General features: G+C 34.9%; 9 protein-coding genes across 9 annotated transcripts; 5 read left to right on the forward strand and 4 right to left on the reverse strand.

The window, feature by feature from the left end:
* Window positions 1-182: 182 nt before the first annotated feature.
* Tsp_03715 (DNA cross-link repair 1A protein) lies at window positions 183-2,609 on the forward strand. Its single transcript, XM_003374471.1, has 9 exons — window positions 183-322; window positions 439-776; window positions 913-1,046; window positions 1,100-1,221; window positions 1,280-1,569; window positions 1,626-1,780; window positions 1,834-2,003; window positions 2,161-2,216; window positions 2,461-2,609. Exons 1-9 carry the CDS (start codon window positions 183-185, stop codon window positions 2,607-2,609), a joined length of 1,554 nt encoding a protein of 517 aa, XP_003374519.1.
* Window positions 2,610-3,952: 1,343 nt separating this feature from the next.
* On the forward strand, window positions 3,953-5,777 carry Tsp_03716 (coatomer subunit beta). Its single transcript, XM_003374472.1, has 3 exons — window positions 3,953-4,136; window positions 5,433-5,581; window positions 5,643-5,777. The coding sequence occupies exons 1-3, from the start codon at window positions 3,953-3,955 to the stop codon at window positions 5,775-5,777; spliced, it is 468 nt and encodes a 155-aa protein (XP_003374520.1).
* An 800-nt stretch (window positions 5,778-6,577) lies between these two features.
* Tsp_03717 (putative Hsp90 co-chaperone Cdc37) lies at window positions 6,578-8,513 on the reverse strand. Its single transcript, XM_003374473.1, has 4 exons — window positions 8,446-8,513; window positions 7,815-7,875; window positions 7,576-7,683; window positions 6,578-7,537 (listed from the first exon to the last, which is right to left on the reverse strand). The coding sequence occupies exons 1-4, from the start codon at window positions 8,511-8,513 to the stop codon at window positions 6,578-6,580; spliced, it is 1,197 nt and encodes a 398-aa protein (XP_003374521.1).
* Window positions 8,514-9,185: 672 nt separating this feature from the next.
* Window positions 9,186-12,822, reverse strand: Tsp_03718 (conserved hypothetical protein). The gene is made up of 9 exons (XM_003374474.1): window positions 12,658-12,822; window positions 12,350-12,580; window positions 12,058-12,260; window positions 11,743-11,989; window positions 11,236-11,502; window positions 10,910-11,151; window positions 10,605-10,849; window positions 9,459-10,474; window positions 9,186-9,335 (listed from the first exon to the last, which is right to left on the reverse strand). Exons 1-9 carry the CDS (start codon window positions 12,820-12,822, stop codon window positions 9,186-9,188), a joined length of 2,766 nt encoding a protein of 921 aa, XP_003374522.1.
* Window positions 12,823-12,997: 175 nt separating this feature from the next.
* Tsp_03719 (hypothetical protein) lies at window positions 12,998-15,136 on the reverse strand. Its single transcript, XM_003374475.1, has 5 exons — window positions 15,044-15,136; window positions 14,475-14,533; window positions 14,131-14,158; window positions 13,886-13,914; window positions 12,998-13,094 (listed from the first exon to the last, which is right to left on the reverse strand). Exons 1-5 carry the CDS (start codon window positions 15,134-15,136, stop codon window positions 12,998-13,000), a joined length of 306 nt encoding a protein of 101 aa, XP_003374523.1.
* Window positions 15,137-15,598: 462 nt separating this feature from the next.
* Window positions 15,599-17,170, forward strand: Tsp_03720 (hypothetical protein). The gene is made up of 6 exons (XM_003374476.1): window positions 15,599-15,645; window positions 15,892-15,972; window positions 16,043-16,202; window positions 16,323-16,458; window positions 16,599-16,749; window positions 16,990-17,170. The coding sequence occupies exons 1-6, from the start codon at window positions 15,599-15,601 to the stop codon at window positions 17,168-17,170; spliced, it is 756 nt and encodes a 251-aa protein (XP_003374524.1).
* Window positions 17,171-18,869: 1,699 nt separating this feature from the next.
* Tsp_03721 (glutamate--tRNA ligase) lies at window positions 18,870-20,420 on the forward strand. The gene has a single exon (XM_003374477.1). The coding sequence runs from the start codon at window positions 18,870-18,872 to the stop codon at window positions 20,418-20,420; it is 1,551 nt and encodes a 516-aa protein (XP_003374525.1).
* Window positions 20,421-20,760: 340 nt separating this feature from the next.
* Tsp_03722 (tetraspanin-17) lies at window positions 20,761-24,265 on the reverse strand. The gene is made up of 12 exons (XM_003374478.1): window positions 24,256-24,265; window positions 24,033-24,134; window positions 23,837-24,002; window positions 22,703-22,728; window positions 22,411-22,490; window positions 22,128-22,325; window positions 21,992-22,066; window positions 21,820-21,918; window positions 21,589-21,768; window positions 21,165-21,272; window positions 21,009-21,125; window positions 20,761-20,838 (listed from the first exon to the last, which is right to left on the reverse strand). Exons 1-12 carry the CDS (start codon window positions 24,263-24,265, stop codon window positions 20,761-20,763), a joined length of 1,239 nt encoding a protein of 412 aa, XP_003374526.1.
* A 95-nt stretch (window positions 24,266-24,360) lies between these two features.
* Window positions 24,361-26,982, forward strand: Tsp_03723 (RUN domain-containing protein 1). The gene is made up of 9 exons (XM_003374479.1): window positions 24,361-24,371; window positions 24,725-24,872; window positions 24,937-25,203; window positions 25,264-25,416; window positions 25,481-25,668; window positions 25,861-25,984; window positions 26,517-26,614; window positions 26,714-26,808; window positions 26,876-26,982. The coding sequence occupies exons 1-9, from the start codon at window positions 24,361-24,363 to the stop codon at window positions 26,980-26,982; spliced, it is 1,191 nt and encodes a 396-aa protein (XP_003374527.1).
* Window positions 26,983-27,455: the final 473 nt, after the last annotated feature.

The raw sequence follows: 27,455 nt of genomic DNA on the forward strand, positions 1-27,455 counted from the left end.
TTCAGCGGTTAATGTACAGTTTATTAATAATATTAACTTAACAGATGAGATATATTTTAGCATAATGAAATTTTGAATAAGAAAACGGGTTATAAATAACAATTTACCAAAATTGAACTTGATTTGCTTTTGCAAAAGATTATACAGTATTCAATTTAATTTTTTGTAATGACAGATAGTTAATGGATTTTGATGTATGGAACTATGAATCATTAAAAACTAGACTTAGGAAAAGAAGAATTTCTGGGGAAGTTATTTGCACACTGACGGAAACTTCACCTCTTAAAATGAATAAAAATGTGCGCAAAGCATCTCAGCAGAGGTTAAGTATAGCCGTTTAAATTAAAATTCATATTATAATTCTGTTCATTTTTTATTACTCTATTGTTTTACAAAATTCAAAATTTTCATGTAATTATTCACTCAAAATTTGTTTAGCTTGACCAAATTTTTCAAACGAGAAAATGGTGATCAATCAAAAAAATATTCGTTTAATGAAAAGCAGTCTGTTAAAGAAGCTGGCACGTTCTCGTCAGTATCCAGTGTCCGTTCACTAGCTAAAGAAAAGCCAAAAAAACTGTCACGTACTCGTAGGCATTCTTCAAGCAGCGGTCAGACCACGATTACTGAATTTTTCAAATTTCCTGATGGAAAAGGAAAAGTAGTTGAAAAAGTTAAAGTAGCTAATAATCAGAAACAAGCATCTTCGACTTCAGCGTCGTCAGCAAATGTTGAGCATAAATTTAGAAGGTGTCCCAAGTATAAATTTGTGCCAGGTTTGTTTTCTTCATTTTCATTTCAATTATTTCACAAGATATTGGGCACTGCTCTTAAAGTAGCAATGTCATTTACTGTAATTATAAATTGAAACGAATTATATAGTCTTATTCAGAATATGTTTATTATTTTTAGGAACCTCATTTGTGGTTGACGCTTTCAAATTTGGAAAGATTCCAGACATCGAGTTATACTTTTTGTCGCATTTTCATTACGATCATTACGTTGGTTTGACTCGCCATTTTGATGCTCCAATATGCTGCAGCCAAGTGGGCAACTAATTTCTTCATCTGCGCGATATAATAATTTCTTTTCTAAACAGATCACAGCAAGCTTGGTGCATCTGAAATTGAAAGTTCCGAAAAGCTTCTTACGTGTGCTCAGTGTCAATGAATGGATCGATCTTGGAGATGATAATTCAGTTATACTGATTGACGCAAATCAGTAAATATTCACCTCTGAATTTACATTACAGTTTAAAAAATATTTTTTTTACTTTTAGTTGTCCTGGGGCGGTGATGTTTTTATTTCATCTTAAAAATGATCATTACGTATTACATACGGGTGATTTTCGGGCCGAACGAGTGGTTTTGGATAATCCCATTTGGTCGTCTATACGAGTAGACTATTTGTATTTGGATACAACATATTTCAATCCGGCTTATATATTTCCATGCCAAATGGTCGCAATTACGAAAATGATTTCAATTGTTAAACAAATTCAGCAACAGCACAACAAATTGCTCATTTTGGTAGGTACTTATGAAGTTGGTAAAGAGCGTATATTTACAGGTAATTATGAATGAAAAATTGTGTTTGCTTTTCTTAAAATAATTATAACATATTAGCTCTTGCGGAAGCTTTGGATTGTAAAGTGGCTGTGGAAAAGAATAAAATGCAAACATTGAAATGTTTTGATGATAAAAAGCTTTCAGATTCCCTGACTTTGCTCAAATCATCTACATTTTTGCACGTAGTATCTATGGGTGTCTTGAACAGACAAGTGAGAACATTTTCTGTTGTATTATTTTTTGAATGGTTATTATTTTTTTTTAGAAATTGACCGCCTATCTTGCCTCATATCCCACCTACGAACATTTAGTTGCTATTAAACCAACAGGCTGGGAATTTTCCGGCCGAACAGAGGACAATTTGATTGATGTACAGAAAATGAACAAAATCACAATCTTAGGTAAGCGATTCATATTCCGTATATACGTATTACAGTATGACTAGTTTGAATAAAAGCAGAAATTTTTACTAGCACACAGAATAAAGTATTTCATTATTATAACAATTTCAATTATTCAATCATCATTGTGCAAACAACCTTTTCCAACAATGGGTTATTTTTTTCATTAATAAACTTTATTCTTTGATCAGGTATGTTGGGTGCGGTCCGGAGAGTTTACGGAATTTTTCCGGAAAAGCAAGTGCAAGTTTGATGAAGTTGGAATTGTTTTTTCTTGCATAGTTTGAAATCTAGTAAATTTACGTAGCCATGAGGGAGGAAGTATTTTGAGAAATTTGAAGTGAAAACAGGTTAACTTGTATATTTGATGATCGAGAATATAATGTTTGCACGATGGGTTTTACTTTTTGCATTTTTATTGGAACATCTGAGGTTTGAAATTTTGTTTTTTGCAATTGTACATTCTGAATGGGATTTTTCATTTTTTGCAGGAGTACCGTATTCAGAGCACTCCAGCTTTGCTGAATTGAAGCAATTTGTTTTGAAACTTCGACCCAAGCAAGTGGTGCCAACAGTCAACGTTTCGGCTAGAGCCGAAATCAACCGAGTCATCGGCCAGTGGTTAAACGAATCATCATAGTTTTAAATTTTGAATATATTTTGTAAAAATTTTATCTGTTCATTTTCTAAGCAATGGTTGAAAAAAGTAAATTGCAAAAAAAATGGAATTATTAGTGAATGAACGATTGAATGGAATATATATATATATATATATATATAATGTTATAAAATAATGATTGAAGAGAATGGAAAATTGGTACTTTTCGAAAGTGGTGGTGAATTTTGCTAATTTTGCCATAATGATGACCGCTTTGTCGAATCAGAGCAAGTCCATTTTTGTAAACAGTTTGTAAACAAATTTGCATCGTCAAACTGGGGCAGTCGGTTTGTGAATAAGTGAAAAAGCTGTTGTACAATATGTCCCATATTGAACACCACTTTCCCATGGACGAAGAGTATGCGCATATTGTCATCAAGTGTTAAGTTTGCAGTTTCAAGCTCAAGCTGAGACTTTTTTTTAATGACAGGCCAGTTATTTTTTATAAGACGAAAAAAGCTTTTGCCCATTTTGCTTCGACAATTGGATGGAAATTATCATCTCGTCCTATTTCATCAGTTATTGGTGTTTTGTTTTTATTTAAATTTATTTCATGTGAATTGAATTGTCAGTGTTGGGTGTTGTTCATTTTTGTATTGTTCATTTTGTCGTTTAATGCGTAGGTGATGAAATTCCATCTGGTGACGGATGCATCATAGGTCGACTTTTTTCAGCATGCTATTAACAATGAATCATCTATCTTTTCATTGAAATTAAAACAAAACAAATCAATAAAGGTATTATTAATATTTTTTCTTTGTTGGTTGGTTATTCGACGAGTTCATGGCCTTCAGTTACAGAATGGTTTCGCTTGAGGCTGATAGTGGTGGGCGACCAGTTCTTTGGAAATTATCTTCCAACCGGTCTTAGAAGCAAGGCCTTGTGGAACTGGGTACGCAGGGGCGGAATTCTTGGCTGGTCAACAATTGGAACAGGCGAAAAGCATCTTCAACACAGTCGACCGTCATGACTCACCTTTCGGCTTACTGTAGTTTATTTGTGTCTATAATTATATGACGCACGCGCGCGAGCGTTGTTTCCATTTCGCACGTTAGTCAGTCGAATCGCGCGCTGCAACTGCTCAACTCCAACCGAAAACTACTCGCTCATTCGATTTTTCCTTCTTCTGTTTAGCCGAAAAATAAGTAAACAAACAAGCAAACAAACAAACAAACAAATAAACAACCAACCAACCAACCAAGGAGACGTTTTTGTGTTCCAATTCTTCACTATACTTTTGTTTGTTCACAATACCGGTTGAAGAAGCACACGGTTTGCATATATCCATGCACAGTTTTGTTTTGATTTGAATAAACTCTTTACAGATGCCTTGTGAAACAAACAATGCCGACGAGAGTGGGAAAATCAACGGTGATATTGGTGAACAAACCCCAACCACGCCGGTACGCTTAAGACGCAACGGAAACAACTCTACCGCCGATAGTCACGAGGTAATTCGTCGAGGTTTGGCCACTTTGGCAGAAACTGATTTGGAAGAAAATATGACCGGTAAGCAAATTTATCCATATTCAACTAATACACTGTTTTTTTAAATCATTTTTTGACATAAAATTTACACGATTGATTTTTTTTCAATGTCTCATTCAAACTAATGAACATTTTTTTATCGTTATTTCTGATGATCAGGTTCAGCAGTTTTTTCTTCTTGAAGAAAATCTTCATTAAAAGAATATTATTTCAATACTTCTACATTTCTATTGCAAGCGAGCTTGACTGGGCTTGACAGCAACTTTCATGAAATGAGTTTTTTTTTCATTTTCATCCTTGCAAAAATAATTCTATCAATAGCATGCAATTTTATGCTAATCATCACCAGTAGCGTCAATGATTTTTCTACATTTATTTTTCTGATAATTCGAAATAGGAAACAAAAAAAACAGTATTATAAATAAATTTGTCGACCAAAAATTCGAAATATCATAATGTTGATTTATTCATTTATTTATTGTGACGTTGTCTTGGAACAAATAGAAAACAAATAGATACAAGGAAATTGTTTGTTCTTGGTCAGACAAGTCGGCAAAGCTGATGTCAACTGGCAATGAATTGCTTGTCGCTTTGAGAAAAATGAAAAATATGCAACTAGCATTTGTTGTGATTCGAAACATTTTTCAGTATTGATTTTATTTTTATTTCCATCTAATTTTTTCATTCTACTCATTAGAAAGAAATTCCATTTGAATACAACAAAACAATTGAATTTTGCTTGGCAGTAATATTTCAGTTTTTGAACTGACATTTTGCTTTTTTTTGCTGGGTGTGATATTTTTATTACGGAACGTGTCATAGGAAATTGTTTATTGCATAAAAACTTCTTAGCACAACTTTTGCAGGTTGGTAATAAATAGAAATTATTGTTAAAACTAGTTGCCGGAGACTGGCTCCAAAAGAGCACTTTGCTTTAATCTTACTTTGTAAAGCGTCAAGTTAGCTTTACTCGACCAAAAGAAGCAGCTGTTTACAACATTATACATGTTTGAAGAGTGTAAATTATTGTTGAATTATATTTTAACAAATGAATAAAGTTATTTTTACTTATTTGCATAACTTTTTTTCCTTTTGTGCATTCAATTGGATTGTATTACTGTAAAACTAAATGGTGGTCAACGTTTTTTCTTTCTTGAACAAACATCGACAGATTATTTGTGTAAATTTGAAATCAGATCGAAATTTGTATCCATTTATAAAATTGATTTGAATTTCATTTTCAAATTTGCAAAGTAAATGATTATTATCACATTATTATTATTCTGCATTATTGTTGTGGAAGAAATATTTTTATAGAGATAAAGAAACTAGATTCACAAATTGACCATTTGAATGACTATATGGCCAAAGTGGAACGTCGAAATTCAGAACTGACGGGCCGATTGCAATCATTTTTACAGTCGCAAAAAGAAGAACGCGACAAACGACGTGCATCATTTTATCAGGTGAAATACTAATTTTAATAATTTTTTCCAGCTCTATTTACATATTTATGTTTAATTTTAGAGACAACAAGAATCTGAAGCAGCACAGATCGAATTCAACAATCAAGTTCGTGCAATGTTGATGCGATGCCAACAGGCGCGTGGCGGACCACCGATTGACACATCCGGCTACGGTAACGGTGCATTTTTTTCCTGACTCATTTTTTGGTTGGTGACTTCAAAAGCGAAAATGACGACAGTTGTTACAGTGACGTGGCTGGCCAACAGCTGCCTTTTTTCATGGAAAAATGAATACATATTTCATTTTTTAGTATTTGTCTTTTTTTTTCTATTCTTCCAAAATTCAACGCAGCCTCGCTATTTTTGTTCCTGATTGCATTTATCCCATATCACAGCTACGGTTGTCCATGCATGTTGACTGCCACGTTGCGTTATTTATTTCTCTTTTTCTTTTTTACAGTAGAATATGTGAAAAGTTTTTCTTTTATTCCTTCTGTTCCTGTTTATATTTGGAATATTGGTAAAATTGGTTGAATAGTTTTTGTTTTTTTTCTACATGTACATTTTAATCTTTTGTTACTGTACAAATGGGTGTCTGAAAAGAACAACTTGAGGCATTGGACTCTTCAAATTATGGTAACCGTTGTTGCAGTTGGCCGATTTTGTGAACAATTACGTGACAATAGAAAAGTACAATTGTAAAAGTTTTCGTCTGCATTTTTCTCTTCAATAATCTTTATACTTTATGAAAATAGTACTTACTTTGAACAAGTGAATGATAAATTTCGCATGTGCAAAGAATTTCATTCGTGTAAAAAATCAAGCGCAGTTCAATTCGAGCATCGTAAACAACAATTAAAAATTTATTTATATTCAAACATTGAATCAATAACGTTAACAATTTGTAAAAATGAACAAACAAATGCGGCAGCATTTTTTGATAATCAATATCCTGAAACAGCTACAGTAAGTGAAAAATTATGTTTGAAAATAGTACTATTGATTATTTGATGATGTGCGAGCATACTCTTTCTCGTCACTTTTGGGCCAAATAGTAGAGGGAATATTCCATAAACCAACAGCGATGGCTCGCTTGAAATGGTAATAAAGTTCCCGTGCACTCATATTATTCTGCACCTCTTGAGACAACAGTTTGCGATCTTTGGCTTCAAAATATTCTCTCAAAGACGGAGGCATCGCATTCAAAACCTCTTCAACGGTGAGATTTTCTTCAATTTCGACGTCGTCATCAATTTCTTCGTATTCCTTCGCACTTTGTCTAACATGTTCGATGTACTCTTCAACATCTTTCATGAATAATTGCCTCCTGTCCGGTGATTCCATCAACGATGCAAAAAAGTGGCGAATGAGACCTGGGTTACTTGCATCCGTGTTGAACGCGCTTGCAATGCCATGCAAGTTACACAGCAGAATATGCTGATGAGCGATGTGTTCCATCATTTTATGATTGCCGTTCATTTCTTCCATAAGCACTCGAATCGTAATCTGTTCTAAACTTGCATCACAGCAAAGTTTAGGAAATTTCAGCAACAATTTCAAAGAATCTTCAAGCTTGTGCAGCATGCAGAAATGCTCCAATGCTTCCACTTCTTCATTGATAACATCATTTGCATCGCACTTTGGCATGTCCGAATTGTCCGCTTTGCTTATCGAACTTCTTTCGAACCCTGGTTTTGAAATGGTATCCACATTCCATTTGGCTTTTTTCTCCTGCTCTTCGATCTCCTCCATGCACTGATCTAGCTCTTCCAACTCTTTATTCAAATCTTCCATTTTCTTCTCACTTTCTGCCCTTTCTACATCGGACAATTGTTCGTTGGCAAGTTTGTCTTTTAATTTCTGCATTTCTTCCAAAACTGTCTTTCGATTCTGTTCAACCTCTTCCCGGTACTCTTTCTCCTGTTCCATACGTTCCAAACGCACACGGTGACGCATCTCAAAAAATGCGTTTTTTTCAAAATAAGGTGACAGACCATCTTCGTCGTCCGACAGTTCAATATCTTTCCATTTGGAGTAATCGATTGGCATTGTTGATCAGCGTAGGAAAAACCAACCGTCTGCGGCGAGAAATCTGGACAAAACTAAATTTTCACTCACTTAAAAACTGTAACGTCAATGAAAATTTTAAAATAAAAAGTTTAATATTTTAAACAAAGCTAACTTTAAAATCACTAGAAATTTAAACTAAAACCAGCATCTACTTTAATCAAACCTTCATTTTTTTAATATTACAGTAACAAGTTATTTTGTTCAGGTGTGTTGAAAATTCTTTTCTGGAAATTTATAAAAAACACAAAATAAATACTTTAACTTAATTAATAATATGCATACTTAATGCTCAACATGAAAAACGTCGTTTTCAATTGCGAAAAAATTGTTAAAGTTCTAACATTATCATTGAATAATTTTATTAAAATTAAAATATTTAGCAATTGAGCACAAAGTACAACTTTGATATTTTGTTGAATTTCGTCATAATCTCAAGTAACTGACTATTATAGTTGGTAATTTAATTGATATTTTGATTTTAGAGTTCATACTGTAGATAGAATAATTTGCAGTAATCTGTAATTGTGATAAATGCCTATTTTTGCGCTAGTTTTTTTGTTACGTTAAAATTTAAAATTTATATCAACCACATTACTGAAAGTTGCTATTACAGAAGAAGTATCACGACTAACATTACTGTACATGAAAATATAATGTAAGATGATAGAAATAACTTGATAATAGTCAAATTGCCACATTTTGTATTATTCAATCAAAAAATTTGACAGTTTTATTTCCAATTTGGAATTAAGGTTTTTTTCAATTTTCAAATGTGGATGAAGCTGCTGTAAAACGTTTTAATCCGCCTTTGTTTTTCCAGAAGTGTAATTTTTGTTCGTTCTATTCGTTCTTCTCTGTACATTTATGTATCCCTTGCGAAATATTTTGAAAATTCATTTTTTTATCGTTTCTTGAAGATTATTTTTCAGCAATTGTGTTCGATTTGAATAAGTGATTGAACAACTACCTGAAAGTCATAACTAAACTGACAACAATCAAAAGATAAGCCAGTTAAGCTGTTGTTCGTTCTTGCTCTCTGCGTGTGTTTCTTTAAAGTAAGAGTTTTCTTTCTTCTTTTGTTCTTTATTCAGATTCTTTATTGATTCAGATCTTATTCAGATTCACAACTAACGTCAACGTCAGGCGACATGCGAGTGCACATTATTGAAATGTCAGCTTTTACTCTGTTATAACAAGCAAAAACAGTTCCATCAAAAACTATAAATGAATAAAACCAGCATAGTGAAGTAGCAGACCTGAAGAATTTGCGATTCAGATTCGAACGGAGGGCGCAGATGGGAAGATATATTGTCAAAGTCGGTTGTTATGAACAATAATGGTAAGTGGTTGTTTTAGAGCAAAAAATGCACGCATTCAAACCGTACACTTGAGCGAGAGATTATTATATCATTTTGCACACAGCGCAATAAAAAATAAACTTGATAATAATGTGCAGAGAAAACAGAAAATGAAAAACAGGATTAAGCCAAAAGTGAAAACCGTGTGTGCTCGTGGAAGCAAGAACTTGGCGTTTCTAAACGGTTGGCCCCGCATTCAGTGGAGACTCGTACTGTAAGTCTTTGCGACGTTCGCGTAAAGAGGGTATTTTTTCTTGATTTGATATTGTTTCCAGTGAATCAGCCGACGCTGGCACGGACCCTCTGCCATCATTCAAACTTGGATCCTGATTAACAACAGCAACACCACAAGATGAATTTGAAACAGCAGCGGCATCAGCATCAGCAATAACATCAGCAGCAGCAGTTGCTGCAGCAGTAGTAGTAGTAGGGGTGGTGGTGGTGCTGACGGTAGGAGTAGTAGACGGTGGGGCAGCCGCAGCGAAGCGTTTCAGTCTTGGATCCGAAGGTCCATTTTTGTTGATCGGATCGATGATGCGTCCTTTCGCGTGTGGACGAGGCGGTTGCACCATGACGTTCATTCGAGATTGAGGTGGTCGCTGTCGGACAGGTCCGTCACCGACGTACAGCAAACCATGAGGCCGATAGCGTGAAACACCGCCAGCATAACCTCCGCCGGATGGCATCGGACCACCACCGTACGGCCCGTTGTGTGCGTAAGCATGACGCGGACCCATCATGTCCGGACGTGGACAAAAAGCGGGACCGTTGAGCTGAGCTGGCGGCGGTGCGGCCATGTACGGATCGAACATATCGTTCGAACCGTTGTACCTGGGTGGCATGTCCGGATAAGCCATTGGATTCACCATTTCCGGTTCCATTGGCATCGGCTGACCACCGTGGCCGTAACCATAATTTCGGATCGGATCCGGAAAGCAAGCCATACGAACGTTGCTGGCGGAATCGTACGGCAGTATTGCATTGGACATCGGCATCTCTGGCGGCACAGATCCAGAGCCCGCGCCTGGGCCGCCGGGTTGCGTTTTGATCCTCGGATCACGAGGTCGAGCGTCAACTGTTCCCAGAACAACCGCCGATGACGGTGAAGATCGACCACTCTTGGTCGATGATGTCGGATCGGTCACATCCTGAGCAGAAGTAGCATCAACTGATTCGCGTACGTTGTTAGCAGAAGGACTGGCTGCCACAATTGCAGGAGTCGGGTTATCCAACGGTTTCGAACCAGTGAACAAGTCCGAAACAGCATCAAACTGGTTTGCAAGGTACTTTTTCACACGTGGATCTGCCCGAAGCTTGACGTCTTTCAACGATATGACCATTGTCGGATCTCGAACTTTATTTTCACGCTTAACATCTCCAAGCAACTGCAACTTGAAATCAACCAAAAGAACTGTCTGCGGAACCAAAACCCACTGCTTCATTGGTTCTGGACTAGCCGGTGAGTCTGAAATTTCAACATATATATATATATATATATATATATTACAAATGTTAATAATGTTTCGTCAGTATTGAAAATCAAGAAGTTTAAATGAACTGGTATATTAAAAAAAACGCACATTATTTATTATTACCTTGTATTTTATCGGCACCTTTGACTTGTGACTTTATCTCACGAAGCATAGCGATGATATTAATTTTCGCAGTCGGGACCGCCGCCGCTTTGGATGTACCAGTTTCATCGTGTTCTTTCTCTTTACGCATTTCCACATCGTCAATTAGCGATCCTGTTTGAGCTTCAGCCATGAAATTTTCACTTTTTATGTTCGGCGTTTCCAACAAAGGTTCTTGGGAAATTCTCGAATATTCTCTTTCCATGCTGGAAAAAGAGACTGATCATGTAGTAAATGGAAAGTGCATCAGCTAGCGGAAAGCATACTTGGCATAGGGAAAAGAGATACCATCATCGTGAGACATTGCATATGAAGAAGGTTGATCACAGTTGCCAGCAGCCATTTCACGCGGTGGTGAAGGAAGCAGACCCGTTCCAGTGTATGGCGTCGGAAGCATAGCCTGTTTCGGAGGATCGTTCAACAGCACCTTGCGTCGTGTTGGCAATTCCAATTGCACTGAAGCTATTTTCGATCCCAGCGGTGGAACGTGTTGTTCCTCAAGTGGAACCTGAAAATACCGAACAAATAACACATGCAAAAAAGAAATCAAAGAAGCGTAAAGTCAGATTTCAAAATGTTACTGTCCACTTACGGATTTTGCAAATTCAGAATTGACCCCCCTGTCTGCGTTGATAGCATGTGAATAGCGGCATCGTTCCCCTTTGCGGCAATCTCCGATTGGGAAAAATTTGCACGGTAAATCATTGTGCATGTAGGGGCATTTGCGACCGTTTCGACAGTAACCCGACGCGAAGTACTTGCACAATTCCTTTCGCTTGTTCTGAGAAGTTGCGGCGGCCGAAGGTGACCGCTTGGCGGTCGTGGCAGGTGAAACGTGTGAATATGGACAACGATCACCCTTGAAACAGCAAAGGGAAATTCACCGACTATTATTATATTCAGTGTAAAATTCACCCACTCATACCTCACGACAGAAGCCTTCTTTGAAAAAGCGGCAAAGCGTACGATCACGACGATCACCACGTTCCCGTGCAGTACCTGCTGCTGCTGCTGCTGCTTGTGGTAGTGGTGCTTGTGGTGGTGGTGCTGGTGGTGGTGGTGATTTGGAAGAACGACGTTTCGCGCGTCCAGTGCGAACCAAGCCCCCAGCGTTTTGTTCTTGCTTGGGACGTTCTTCGCCGCTGCGGCTGTCGTTCTCAGAACGCGTGGGCGACATGCTGGTACGTTTACGCTTGGGGCGTGGACTGCGACATCCCCCTGGACCTCCTTTGCCGTGGCGTAGTTTTTTCGCTCGAGATCGTTCGTCGACACGCTTTCTGTTGGATCTTGATCTTGGACCCCTTTCCGCCGCCAGTGGCTGCTGTGGACCGCGTTCTTCCGATTTACTGAAAAACCAGGCACCATTCATTAATCGACTATTAGTACACCCACTGTGTGAAAAGTAGCCACTCACATTGTCGTCGAACCGCTAATCTGTTCCAGTGAAGAAGTCGACGTTACTGTTGTCTCGCCGTAATATTCGTCGTTTGGGTCGAAGAAAGGCGAATCGCAATTTGCCAACATCGTCGCATCGTCTGCCAATTTTGATGATGTTTCAGCGTTCTTGGCACCCTTTGCCTTTGCCCAGTTGTTCAACATGTCAGCAGAATTTTCGTTCTGAATTATTGTAAACGAACGTCGAAAAACATTCAAATTCAACAGTCCACACAATTCAGCAAATTTTTCAGAAATGACAAACAACTTACGCAATCCAGATCCATGTAGAAATTGTTTCCCGACTGAAAAGACTTCACAGTCGATGAAGGGACCTCCTTGGTCTTCTTAATTGTTCTGGTATATTCAACGGCAGCTGATGATTTGGACCCATTGTATGCTTTGCCTGCATACCAGTCGAGAGCGTCTTTGCTCGGCTCGACCACTTCGCCCAATTCGTCCTGTGAATGACCGGTCAACTTAGCCACCAGCTCATCTCGTTTCTGAAAACAACGATCAGCAAAAGATGTACTGTAAAAATGGTTGTCACAAAACATATTTGGTAAAAAAAGAAATTCACCCTTTTCAAAGAAGCATCAAATTCCGACTTGTTCGTTATACAGATCACACTGTCGCTGGAATCACTTGAATTTCCACTTTGGTTCACTTCGGGATTTGGGAAAAGAATATCATCGTCTGTAATTTCGCCTTCTTCAAGCAGTTCGCCTTCTTCCATTTGGCTCATTTCATCAATCTAGAATAGTTCATGAATTCGCGTGAATTTCATCAATCATACAGTACAATACAGTCACGCGAGTTTAGTCAGCTGACTTGAAGTTTTCAACGTTCGTACAAAACAAAATGACACGGCCAAAAATGAATAAATAATACAAAATATTATCATGAAAAATGTGACAAACTTAAATCGTCAAGTCACCATCACGAAAGTCAACTTCACCAACGCCAAACCACACTTCACTCTGGTGAAAGGTATACAGTATCAAAAAAACACCGAACCTGTATTCCATTTAGTAAAATTTTTCTAAGAAATATTTAAAAAAATACTTTCCCCAAATATTCATCACGTTTAGAGTGAAATAATTTCAATTTATTCACTTATATTTGATCATTTCAACATTATAAGTAACAAAAGTAACGCAACGTTTTTTAAATACAAAAAATTAATAAAATATTACCATAAATAGAAAATACAAATTGGAAAAAATTCTAAAATTACAAATCAAAGTGAGTAACAAAGCAAAGTAATTTAGTACGCAAAAGAGGAGCAAACGACAAGTAACAACTTTTCTTGCGAACCGTAATATTATACTGAACGCTTTTTAAAATTTCAAAATGTGCCAAATATTACATATTACATGAATTAGAAATTAATTAAAAATTTAATTTATGCACTGACAAGGTAGCATTTGGCATTGAAAATAAATAATAATTGCGCCAGACTTTGAAAACTACTTCATAATGAAATACAAAATCTAAGCATCACTGTTCACATGTAATGCAAGATTACTTAAGTTCACAAAAAAGTCAAACGTTTTCATAAATTGTACATAGAGAATGGCAAATTACAAATGAAGCGCTAATTCATGAGAGAAAAATTCAAATTCAAATGCCAGTCAACTGTCGTTTCGTCCCAACAGTATAGAATAATAAATCCATAAATTTTCATTTTTCTCATTTCAATTCAAAACTGTTAATGAATTATCGATTAGTTTCACTTGGTACGTATTGAAATGCAAAAACTATGAACAAATCTCCCGCTTACAGTACTCAATGTATCAAAAATATACCTACTTATAACAATGTACTGTATTAAAAGCTGTAATACATAAAAAAATTTGTATCCATGCACCTGGCAACATTCATTTATGTAAAACAATGTCCAGATATCGAAGAATCTGAAATGAAAGAAACACATTTGCTTTCTTTGCATGGATAATGCTTCAGCATCTTCTAATCGAAGCTTACTGGTAAGCAAATGGAAAATTTTTTACATTTTTTGCATGTGGTACCAGTCATATCTCATAAATCTAACCATGGCATCAAAAGTTTTCAACTTCAACCTTAACAAAAAAGGAATAAGTAATACTTGCAAGCTGATTTGAAATCAACATTTGAAAACGTCTACATTCCATCATATCGATTATCTAAAGATAAGTTCTAAATGAATGAACGAATAAACTAATATATAAAATATAAAGAAATATATATATATATATATATATATATATGCAGATATAGACATGATAAATAGATATTGGTGACTCTAAAAATAAAATAACATTGAAGTATCGTTAACTGATGATAACAGTTGATAGTAATAAGAAAGAAATAATCTAAGTAAAGAATTCAACAGTTGCAGTCATAAATGAATATTACCTATTTTTTTGCTCTACAACTAGAAGAGGGAAATGTACATTTGAGTTGTCGCTTTTAATCTGAAAAATAAGTAATCTGTTCGTTTCGGTTTTTCATAAGTCTTTTCTTGTAATTTGCATTACAGCTTTAAAAAATCGGTCTGAAAAAATTATTCTCAAGTGAATACCATCTACATGTAGCAGAATTGTACTAAGACTATTGTTAAAATGTTAAAATCATAAATTGAAGTGTCTACTGCGATTTCAGTGGTTTCAGTATAGTGCACTGAGCTGAAGTTTACACGTGTACGAATTCTGTGTATTTCTGTTTTTGTCAGTAATTAATCTAAGCCGTCCAGAAGTCATGTTGTCTTATGCTAATTACCTTTGAATAAATAAATTGAAAGCATTCATTCAACGTGATGATAAATTTTAGCATTTCATTTTAACTGCACTGAAATCTGCGCGAAGTTGTACGCGTAAATAACATAGCTAATGGAAAACAGTTTCTACTAGCTATATTATTTAGTAACATATCGAAATTAACTGTTGAATACGATAATTTCAACAACGTCGGTATAGTATTATTACCTGAAAATCGCGTTTTTCAGTAAACAAAGAATACGGTAGTAATTTTATCTTAATATTGAAAAATTCGGCTATACTATCGGGTTTATCAAGCATATTTCCGAAAACAAAAAATAAATCAAAACAAAAATGCAGTAAATTTGCTTAAACTACGAAATTAGACTTGACAATCATGATAATGCTAGTATTACTGTTTCGATCGAACGACAAATTCTCACAACGTGATATGTGAATATCCGCTTAATGTTGTAATATATAGTGGGAGAGTTGAAGAAAAACACATCCGTAACGCATTTTTTAACGGACCCTGGCACTTGTTAAACTTTTATAACTATGCTGATGAAAAGAGAAAAAAAGTAAATGCTAACACTATTGAGAAAAGCAGAAATGTGTCATTATCGTGACGTCAGAACAAATACGCATCAACAACCGAAATCGATTTCTGCTGCATCTGATGGAAAATAACGCGAACATAACAACTATTATCTTGGACAATGATCAATAATTCTATTATTAAATACATCTCTAGTTAATTTTCTCGAAATAAAGGTTATAAAAATGAAATTTTCCCTGCTGCAATCATATCAGAAACAGGGAAAAAAACAGTAATGTATGTCCATTTTCAAAACGTTTCATTTTGTAGAAAATAAAGAAGAAAATAAGAAAATATTGAATGATTTTCTATTGATTGCTGATGATACTAGATAATATAAAACTTTCTCATCATTAAATATTTGGTTAATAGAAACTGTGATAAATGAGATTACTTTTCGTTCATCATTGTGTCAATATTGCTATTTAAGAAAAGAGAAAACGTTTTACATTATATTTTTAAAAAAATTATAAAGTAGAATCTACAGGCACACACACACACACAAACCAATCCTATACATACATACATACATACATGCACGACATATACATACATCTGTGTATGTTGTATGTCTGATGTATGTTATGTGTATAAATAAATATAAATAAATATATAGTTTTTTTTTCAAGAGAAGAAAAATCGATTTACGCCTTTTGGCTTTTGATTACAGATTTAGAGAAACGAGTTCACAATCACCTGTGTAGCGTCAGCGGAGCGCCGTATAAATCTTGTGCGCACGTTGGCGCAGCAATTCGATTTCAGGCGCCCAGACTTGGTTGTGTTGTGTCTGTATTCTCCTTCTGTGCTGGACGTTGAAATTTTAAAATACAGTCAGCATTGTGACTGTGATTTTTTTTGTATATTATATATTATATATATTTATATATTTATATTCGCGAGTTCATTTAGAACCGTGAACTAAAACTCACTGTTTTGCCAAAGCATAAGAAAATTGTTGATCAATACTTGACTATAGAGAATATCTTTGTCGATCCAGTAATCATCATCATCATCACAGAGAACTGTTTTACCGTTGGATATAGAGGTACTAAATGAGTGCTAAGAGAATGAGAGAGATTGAGATTGAGAGAGAGAATGAGAGAGAGAGAGAGATAGAGAATGAAAGAGGAGGCAGAGAGAGAGAGAGAGAGCGAATAATCGAGACATGGAAGAGATAATATGCAGTAGAGCGACGGCGAATAAAAATAAATATTGCCATCGCAGCAGCAGTAGTTGTAGACTACACGTCGCACACACACACAAATAAATGCTCGTTGGCTGTGTGTTTATGCGTGGCACATGACGAATCGATTTATCGAGAAGCAACGTCTGTGAAGTGAATGCCGTGCACTATTTGGCGTGCAACTGGCCTTGGCAGAACACAAGCTTTTTTCCTCTTTTATTTCCTTCTTTTCTGCCTCTTTATATTATTAATTTCATTCATTCAATCATTCATTCATTCATTCTTTCTTTCCTTCTCTCTCTCTCTCGTTCCCTCTTTCTCACTTCTTTTCTACTCTTCAACTCTGCTACACTCATTTAGTTGATCAAAAATGAGTTAATTTCAAAAAATCAGCAAAACTGAAACACAACATGCAACACCATCAGCAGCAGCAACAGCAGCAGCAACAGCAGTAGTAATAGTAGTAGTAGCAATAGCATCAGAATCAGCATCAGCGGCAGCAGCAGCAGCAGCAGTGATGATAATACTGAGCAGCATCGACATTAAATACGAACAAGAAATGTCAGAAAAATGAATAGAAAATGCGCGACAGGCGCTCAATCTGGTTCACGAAACTGGGACGCCAACAGCGCCGAACTTCTCTCTCATTGTTTGAACTTATTCATTGCCAATAAACAAATATTTGCCCAAATTTCAATTTTCATACTCGTCATACAAAATTAAATAACACACAATTCTATTCTCAACTTCTTTTCTCTCACTTCACTTGTATCAAAGTTACAAAATCAATTAAACAAGCAACAACAACAACAACAACAACATAATAGTTATAATAATAAAACGATAAATGTAAATAAACCGTAACTTTATAAAATTTAAAAAGCACTTACAAAAATGGTTGTTTTTTTCCCGTTGTTATTACAATTTTATCATACAGAAATCCGCTTACATTATTACTGTGGTGCTTTAAGGTTGTTTTTACAACTTGTATTATTCGACATTCATTCAATGAGAAAAATTTTTTCGCTAATGTGAGAAAACGAAGACTTGACCTTCTTGGTGGACAAGTCATTTGTTACCGCTGTTTTCTAACGAAGCAACAGGCGAATTCTTCAAATCTGTCAACGCTGCTTTATCAATATATATATATATTTTTTCAAAAAAATTTTCCACATATCACAAATCACAGCTACACAATCCAACATCCGCTTTGTGAAGCGTGAAAAAAACAACCAATACCGTATTCGAATATTGAATACAGGTACTTCTTGTGTTCAAGGTCACGCTGTGGCAGATTGCGAATTCAAAAATTCACTGTAACAATCTGTGCTGACTGTAACTTTTTTTCCCCGTCAAATTCGACGCAATCTTGAAATTTAAACTTTACACGCACAATTTTTCACTTTTCTCATCAAAATCGACAAATTTTTTTCTTTTTATTTTTCATAAATAACATACCATTTGAAACTGAACTGCCTGTTGTTGTACTGTTACAGTAACAGAGTGACATGTCTTTCCATGTTTACTTTATTTCCAGGCAAAAAAAATTTGCATACACGTGCCATATCAAATGTAATTATTGATTACTCGCTGTGTTGGTTTTGCAACATTGTTTCAATAGCTACCTATTTATAAGCTTTGAGAAGAAGAAACAGTGCGAACTAATTAATTGCGTTATGCATATGCGAGCAAACTGCAAACGAATATTGTACTCATTTCGTGATACTGATTAATTTGAACATAATTTAAAATTGAACAGAATTTTCTGCTTATGTAACACTTTTTTTATTGACAGAAATTCATAGCCTGTTTTACATGTTATTTTGATATTTTTAGTACACTTTCACTTAACAGCAAATTGAACCGTTTTTGAAATAATGTTTCACTTTCAAGTATCCATCTTTTGATTGATTGAGTCATTGTCTAGAATTTATTGGTCAGACAATTTTAGCTTAAACGTCAATCACGTTTGGCATCATACCTATCTATCGCATTTGTCATAAATATTATTTATAAATTAAAATTATCATTTATATTGCATAATTATAATATTTAAATATCACAAAGAACAAGGAGTTTTGAAAAATACAAACCACATTACTGTAGTATTGTTATTGAAACGGTGTACGATACAATTTGTAAACCGTAACTGTATTTTTTTGTGATCATAAACTCAACCGGTACTAATAAATATGAAATGAATTAACGAGTGTATAAATTTTTTAAATATATATGATAAAATATTGATATGTACGATTTTTTAGGAATTTTTAATGTTCTGTTGTCACAGCGTTCGAAAATCAGCGAGAATACGTTTGTTACTTCTTTGTGGAGATGCTCAAAGACGGTATGCTAGCAATAGTGTGAGAGTTCGTTTCGCGCCAAGTCCTACAGGGTTTTTGCATTTCGGTGGTCTGAGAACTGCTTTATTCAACTATTTTTTTGCTAAACAGCGTGATGGAGTGTTCGTTTTGAGAATTGAGGATACAGATCGTCGTAGAATAGTGAATGGTTCTGTACAGAATTTGTTATCTGTTTTGCATTGCTTGAAAATCGCACCGGACGAAGGGCCAGCCAACGGAGGACCATATGGGCCATATGTCCAGTCGGAACGTATCCCACTCTACCAAGCGGCCGCTGAGCAGCTTATTGCCGAAAGAAAAGCCTATCGTTGCTTTTGTTCAGAACAGAGAATTTCCATTTTGAGAAAGGAGATGGCTCGTTTGCATCATCGGAAAAATTACGATAATTTCTGTAGAAAGCTGTCCGTGGAAGAGGCAAATCAGCGGATGCGAAATGGAGAAAAATTCGTCGTGCGATTTTTCCAGAAGTCGCGCAGCTATTCGTTGAATGATCTCGTCTATGGCCAGTACACCACTAATGTATCCGAGGAGGATGGTGATCCGGTGATCATCAAATCGGACCAATATCCGACTTATCATTTCGCCAACGTGGTCGACGATCATCTGATGCGCATAAGTCATGTACTGAGAGGAGAGGAGTGGCTCACCTCGTTAAGTAAGCATTTGCAAATTTATGAAGCGTTCAACTGGGAACCGCCACAGTTCGGTCATCTACCGGTTATGCTAGACATGGACGGTTCGAAATTGTCAAAACGTGACTTGTCGGTTCACGTGGATCATTTCTTAGCGTCCGGTTATCATCCAGATGCGTTAATTAATTTTGTTTGCTTTGCGGGTGGTGGATTCGGTGATTTGAAAAATGCAGACATGTTGTACAGTACGAAACAATTGATTCGCATGTTCAACTTGAATATGGTACAACGTCGTCGAACGAAATTAGATGTACAATGGTTGAAACGGTTTAATCGAGAAGCCATTCGTCGACAAAGTGAAGATGCGTTGTTGGAACAACTTCTCAAGCTCATCGACCGTGAAATACCAGCTGAACACCGCATAGAATATGACGACAATTATTTCAGATCTGTCTTGAGACATTTTCGACCGCATATAGATTCCTTGTCTGATCTGTTGCTTAGCGAAAACAGATATCTGTGGAGCTGGCCTAATCAAGTGCATTCAAAATTGACAATAGCCAACAATCAATGGTTACTGTTTCTCGACCAGGTTATAAATCAACTTGATGCTTTGCCAGAGGATCACTTCATGGAAAATGCAGTAGCGTTGCATCTGTTGAACTGTGCAAAACACAGTCAGCTACAATCGAAAAAAGCGATGCAGTTTTTGCGCCATACTCTAACAGGTGCTGACAAAGGCTTGCCAATAGCTGAAATACTGGTTCTTTTTGGGAAAACTTATTCACTGCAACGGCTCCGGCGTATCAGAGAACAGTCAACAATTTAAATAGAAATCAGTTTCATTTATTCATTTTGTTCGACACAAAATTCATAACTGTACAGTATTATTCAAAAATTAGAAAACGTCAAAAGAGAGAGGAAAAAACGTGAAATCAGTTGGCAGAAAAGCTATTACTTTTCTTGTTAAGAAATGAGGTATTACATTGTGAAACACATCTGATTTTTGGAATTGTTAAACAGAAGACACGGGAACGAGTAAAGGAAATCCTAAGGCTAGCAAGCGAACGATCAACAATCAATAAAGAGCAATGATAACATACATGGAAGAATAGCTTAAAAGTTATTCATCTTCCATGTCGTCCCATCATCGACTGACAAAAATATATTCAATGAGAATAACGCCATCGGGCACGCTGTGCAAAAACATCGCTACGCAAATTCTGCGCAAAACAAATACCAAGAATCTATAAAAATGAATCATTTTTTAAAACTGATCGTCGTTACAGTATTCTAAAATGCAATCGCTTAAAAATAACAGCTAGTCATGCATCTATAGCAAAATAAGCAACGTTGACAGGGCAGGATAAGTGAAGCGTGCGTCCGGCTTGCAAAAGCAACACACGACATCCCTTACTTCAACTGCAACAACTGTCGACGCGATGCCTCCCATAAGTGCAAAATTTCTCTCTATCCAGTCTAGCCCACGATTTAAACAACCTTCACAGTAGATTTTCTTGCAAACCATCGGTGACTAGAAAACCAAAATTATAATATTGAATATAACTTTTACCTCCAAAGTAGCAACGCCGACAGCTACAGAACCAACCACGGCCAAATTACGGCTAAACCATTCTTGCACTTGTATCAAGCAACCAGATTGAAAAATACTCTCTGAGAACTATAAAGCGAAAATAAAAATGGCAAAATCAACCAAAGCAGCAACACATTCCGAACAATACATTTGTTAGTATTGAAGTAGTAAATAAAGAAGCGAAGAAAAGCAAGACAGAGCAAAAGGCAACACAATAATGTTTACGTAAGTTAACATAATAAATGTGAAGAATCACAAAACAACTTACAAATTGATTACTGCATATAAAAACAACAATATGAAAAGTATCTGATGAAAAAAAAACATTCATTTATCCTATTTACAACTTTAGTAATAGCAAATTAAAAACAATTAATGAATAAAATAAACAGCCTGAACTTACAGGTGACATTTTTCGAGCACCGTGTCCACAATAATAATTCACCAGGCCATTCAAGCTAGCAGTTTTGCAACAAGAGAAGGGAACTCCTCCAGCTTCGGGACTTCCGAGAGCTTCGGACGAACTGTTAAAGTAAATATTCAAATCCCAATCATTCGGACCATGAATACCGCAGCATCGAAGCTGAAAAATCGAAAAAATATTTAATAATAAACGAATGTCATTCTAATTTACCCAGTCCATTTGAATCCAATCAATCACGCTCTGCAAATCAGGATCATCACGGTAATAAATTATCATATCATCCAGCTGCGTCTCCAATTGCTCTTTGACCTAAAGAGATAAATTCATGTATAAAATGATCAGAAACCAATCATTGAGATTTATATCGATGAAATATCATTACCCAATCTTTAAAAACAAATCCAAGAATGCCAATTGCAAGTTCGATAAGAAGCAAATTTCCAACTAACACAGCATACTAAAGAATGAGAAAATTCATTAGAAACTGAAATGCAAAATAACTGTTCTACAGTACTTACACATGCAAGTAGGCAAGTGTTCTCTCGTAAGGCGCCAATGCAACCCGTAAAACCAATTACAAAAGTGACACCGCCAACAATTATTAGTAACCAAGCCGGGTCTAAGTAAAACTTCGACAAACGAGTACCCAACTGACTGAAGGGATTTTTTTCTATTTGAGCCCATAAACCAACGAGAAGAATTGTCAATCCAATTAGCTGATTTCATACATAAATGTTATTATATCAATAAAGCACAACAACAGTTTTCATGTACCCAGAAAACAACATTGAAACTGAAAACCATGTACTTCACAAAGCAGCTGATTTCGCTGGGATCCCGTCGACGAAAACCAGGAAGCTGATGCATTCTCTTCTTTACCACTGAATTACAGAATCAATTAAAGACAGTGTTCTAATAGTCTGTAACAAAGTAAAAGTCGTTTTTACATCAGTGCTTTCCTAAAAGATATCATAAATGAAACTAAGAAAATTTTCAAAGCACTTTAATTTAAATGTACTTTAGTTAAGTTCTCTTAAATGTTAAAATAATCGCATAAAACTTAAACATTGCTTGATTTAGTTTAGAAACATACGTGAATCATAAATGCACGTTGAAATACTAAACAAATTTGAAATTTAAATGCAACATTACTTAAAGTAAGAGATAGACACTAACTTACCAAAGTAAAAAAAATAAATAAAATCTAAAATACAATAAGTAACAACATTGAGCTAAAAAAGCACAACAATAACACTGAATAATCTTGCAACAGCTTGTAGTTTACTGTAGCTATTTATAATAAGGTTGTATTTGCTTTTATCTTTGAATTGAAATTATAACAAATCTATTTCATGTCATAAATTTTATTTTTATGAGCATTTAATTTTATTTAATTGTTTTTTCATTGTTTTAAATGCTTTTATTTACTATTTATAATGAAGTTTAATTAAATTATCATTGCAAACAGTGCATGTTATTTAATTTGAGATGCTACCAATTTTCCTTAAAGTATGTTTTTCTTATTATACTAATTCAATACAGATATAGTACAATTATGATATAGTCATTATTGTTAAGAATATCGTAAAAATGTGACCATGTTAAGAGCGTATTTTTTAAGTTGTTCAAAAAATGAAGGTTAACGTTTTTACGCTTTTTGACTTATATTTCATGCTTGAAAAGCTAAACAAGTAATATTTTAAATTAGCGTCATGTAAAATAAATATTGGTGCATTAGAATTACCATGAATATATAAAATTGCTTATTTTGTTTTATTTTTGATGAATTAAATGACAGTTCTAAAAATACAATTATTAAAATGTTTCCTATTGCTTAAAATATTGAATTATAAGAAAAATGAAATTATTGAAATATTATCTATCGTTTAAAGACTTGAATTATTTTATGCACAATTGTATACTGTATTTTTGTATCGATTGTTTTTCAGTATTCGTCCTGTTTTGAATTATTTTTTCCCTGAGATCCGTTAGCAAAATTTTTATTTTAAAATTAAGAGCTTTTCTCAACCGTTGCTGTACTTATGATCATTTTGAATAAGCGTTGCTTAGATACTTTTTTTATTTTATAGTCACCTGAAATGTGTTATCTTTCGACATTAATTTTTCTGTGCTTTCAGTGGTTGAAAATTCAACTGAAAAGTCCCATAATCGAATGGATTAGTTTTTCGTTAATTAGTTGTTTTTATAGGCTTTTATATCGTTTTACAGAAGCAGCGGTTTCTGTTGCGTGGGCAATGTTGTAGGCGTTTTGACGTCACATTCGCTTCTGTCCTTGTGTACATCAACACGCATGGCCGGTGCTTCAGCGCAGCGTAAATCATTTTCTTTTGAAGACTGATCTATGTCGAATGTTGGTGACGACTTAGACTGTTCTGAACATATTTCCATCGTTCAAGAAGAACCGATTCCTTCAGAACGCTTGGTTCCTCTCGGTGCCTCTTCTTCCGAAGTCTCATCTCCATGCACTGTATTATCTGACATTGCGTAAGCTATTTTTAATATTTCTGAGTAATAATTATTTGTTTTTTTTTGTTTTGTTGTTGTACTTTCACGAATTCTGAGTTTGCTTTTAAGTATATAATGATAAGTGGAATTGTCATTTCATTGTCAACGTTACTATTATACCGTGCTGCATTTATTTCATACTGTTATCTTTATTTATTCAACTATTGCTTTAGTTTAGTCCTTTCTGTTTATAAAGTGAACTGTATTTTTTTGTTATTTTTTCTTATGCATTTCAAGTTTGTAAATGTTAAATATTTTCTTCACATTATTAATGCTGCGCTATGGTTGACAAATGTAATTCAGACTGTTATTCCTCATTTTAATTGTTACTGCACCGATATTATGAATATTACATTGTTTGCTTTCATTTTGAGTGTTGTTTAAATGATGAAATTCGTTTGTGTAATTAAAGTTAATGATGAATAATCGTTTAATTTACTTTTTTACACGTGTTAAACAGTTTACTCAATATATTTATTTATAAGCATAAATTTTACATTGTATCGACCTTTTATTTGGTATGCGAGTTTAATATGGATGAAAATTATTATTCACGCCATTTATTTATATTTATATATGCATATTTCAGTGATGATCACTACGTGTCCGAACGATTTCGTCAACTTGAAGATGAACAAGAACAGCTTACATCCTCTCTTCTTGCATTGTCTTGTCATTTTGCTCAAGTTCAGTTCCGATTGCAGCAAATTTGCAAAGCTCCCACTGAAGAGAAAGATGTATACAATTGAAGAATAATATTGAAATAAATTTAAACAGATTATTTGTAACATTTCTATTCAGAGATTGTTGCGAGAACTTGAGGAATTTTCATTCCGAGAATGTCCGGACATTCTGGAAGCAAAGCGATTGCTTGATCCGAAGCGTGTGTCTGACGTAAGCTGGTCTTTACGGTTCATTGTGCAGTTTGTAATGATTTTTGCGTTTATGCAGAATTTGCATTCAACTCATTCAGATAAGCTGAATATTGACCGGCAGCAGTTGAAAGAAGTGCAATTGATCGAACAATTGAAGCAGCAGCTGAATGATTTGGAAGCATTTGCATACGAAGTTTGTTTTTATTAACTGATTAGCCAATTTTTATAATTTTAATAAGATGTAGTTTTTTAGAGAGGAGAAGGCGATTTACCATCTAGCAAAATAATTGAAAAACAGCGAGCTGTTATTGATCATTTGCAGCAATTGATGCCGCTCAATTTGAATCAATTTGAAAGATTGTCATCTGAAGAATTACAGTCAGAAGTCAATCAAGCTTTGAAAAAAGTATGATTATAAGTTTCTATTTTTAATAAATGAGATTGTTCATACATTTTTTTTCAATTTACAGCTGGTAAATCCTATAAAAGTAAAAGAGCAATTGGTGCAGCAGTTGCAAACGCAGATTGTCGATTTGGAACGGTTTGTGGAATTTTTGCAAGGCAGCTCTGCTGCACAGCCGAACGATACGATTAGAAATGCTTTGGCGAAAAAAAAGCCCAACCCTGTTGGCAAAGATTCTGGAATATTTGCCACACTGTTGTCCCAAATATCTACTGTTCTGCAAGTCTACATTTTAAGTCAGTTGGGATGTCAGAGTCGTCGATTTAGGCGAAATGCGTTGAAAAATTCTTTCAAAGGCAGTCATTGGGGGTATAAATTTATTTTAAAATTTTATTTTATGCTTGTATGAAAAATAATCGTATGAATTTATTGAGTAAATTTTTTCAGTGACCTCCGGGCTGCTTTGGAAATTAGCATTAATGAGATGGTGGAAATATGTGAACAGTATGATTTATCTTCAGATGCTGGTGCTAATCGCAGAAGTTTGACAATGTCTCAGAGTGAAGTAACTGTAAGAATTGAATTGACAAATACCAAAAATATTTAACCACTGAAAATTGTTAAAGATGGAAGAGATTTGTCCGAGGGAAATTTTGAGAGCTGTTCGACGAAATCTTTGTCCAGCTTTAAGAGACTTGTTGCAGCACGGTTTAGTTGATGTAATATTGAATGAAATTATGATTATGTTTGTAATTGTCTTTTGGTTGTTATTGATTTATTCAAAAAAAATTCTTTTTAGTTTCCGGCTCATCAGGGTTCAGTGTTTGGATGCTTCTCAAAATATAATGAATACGAAACGAATGTATTGCATGTCTGGAATGTGGTGGAAAAATTCTATGAACTGAAGGTAGTAGATCAATTAGTATATTGCAAAACCATCATTTTTTTATGTTTTTCTAGCATGGCAAAGAGCTAGCCGATGCGCCTGTTAGAAAACTGTCTACTGCTTTTCAATTGGAAAATATTGGCGGGAAATCGATTACTTCTAGACAGGTTAAATTGTTGTTTTTACCTTACACTGTTTGAATTTAAAATTATTTCAGCGTCTTCTTACGACGATTGATAATATATTGTCAACGCACGTAAAATTAAAAAGAAGCAGTGATGCCATGTTCAAAGCCTTCATCTCAGCTGCCCTCAAGTAGGTTGAACTTACTGTAGCTTTCAAAAAATTATAGATTCTGCAATGATAAAATTTCATTTAAAGTGAAATTTTGAATATGATTATTTGAAAATTTAGTTATGGAAAGTTATCACCATGGTTGCGCATGATTTTTCACTGTAAAGAGATTCTTGACGATTGCTACACATCGTGGAGTTATTGTACTGTCGTTGGTAAGTTACTGTACTTACTTAACAAGTTATAACTATATTATTGCATTTGTTTTCAATAAAATTTTAGGCATTGATGAAATATGCCAGTCACTTGATCGGCTCAGTACTTTCCAATTTTGCGTTCCGGTTGATTTTGCTATCCGTCCTTTTGACCTTCTTAATGACGCTTTTTAGTCTTAAAAAGCATGATGCTTCAAAAGTTAATGTTTATTGCAAAATATTATTTGTTCTGTGAATTTTGAAATTTTAAAATGATATTTCATTTCATTACCAAAGAGAAAAATGCTATTAACTGTTTTTGTCGTTTTTTCTGTTTGTCGAAATTTATGAAGAAATTTGAGGTACAAAATCCATGTTTCACATTCGTTAAGATGTTAGGATCGTTGGAACGAAGTATGGATGGGAGATGCGATCTGTTGTTATGTAGTGTGCGGAAATCTGAATTATAAGGTGAGTGTGAACTGTGTTTATTTTGCTCTGAGCATTTAAACAATTTCAGTGATGTTTTTATACATAACAGATACAAAATTCAGATACGTTATTGATCTTATTTGATGTATTTTCCTGATATAAATATTATCTGAGAATGTACTTAATTGTCACTTATTTAGTTAAATTGCGTTTTTTATTCTGTTTGCTGTTTTCTT

Source organism: Trichinella spiralis, assembly GCF_000181795.1.
Source record: "Trichinella spiralis strain ISS 195 chromosome Unknown Scfld5, whole genome shotgun sequence".
Classification (NCBI taxonomy): Eukaryota; Metazoa; Nematoda; class Enoplea; order Trichinellida; family Trichinellidae; genus Trichinella; species Trichinella spiralis.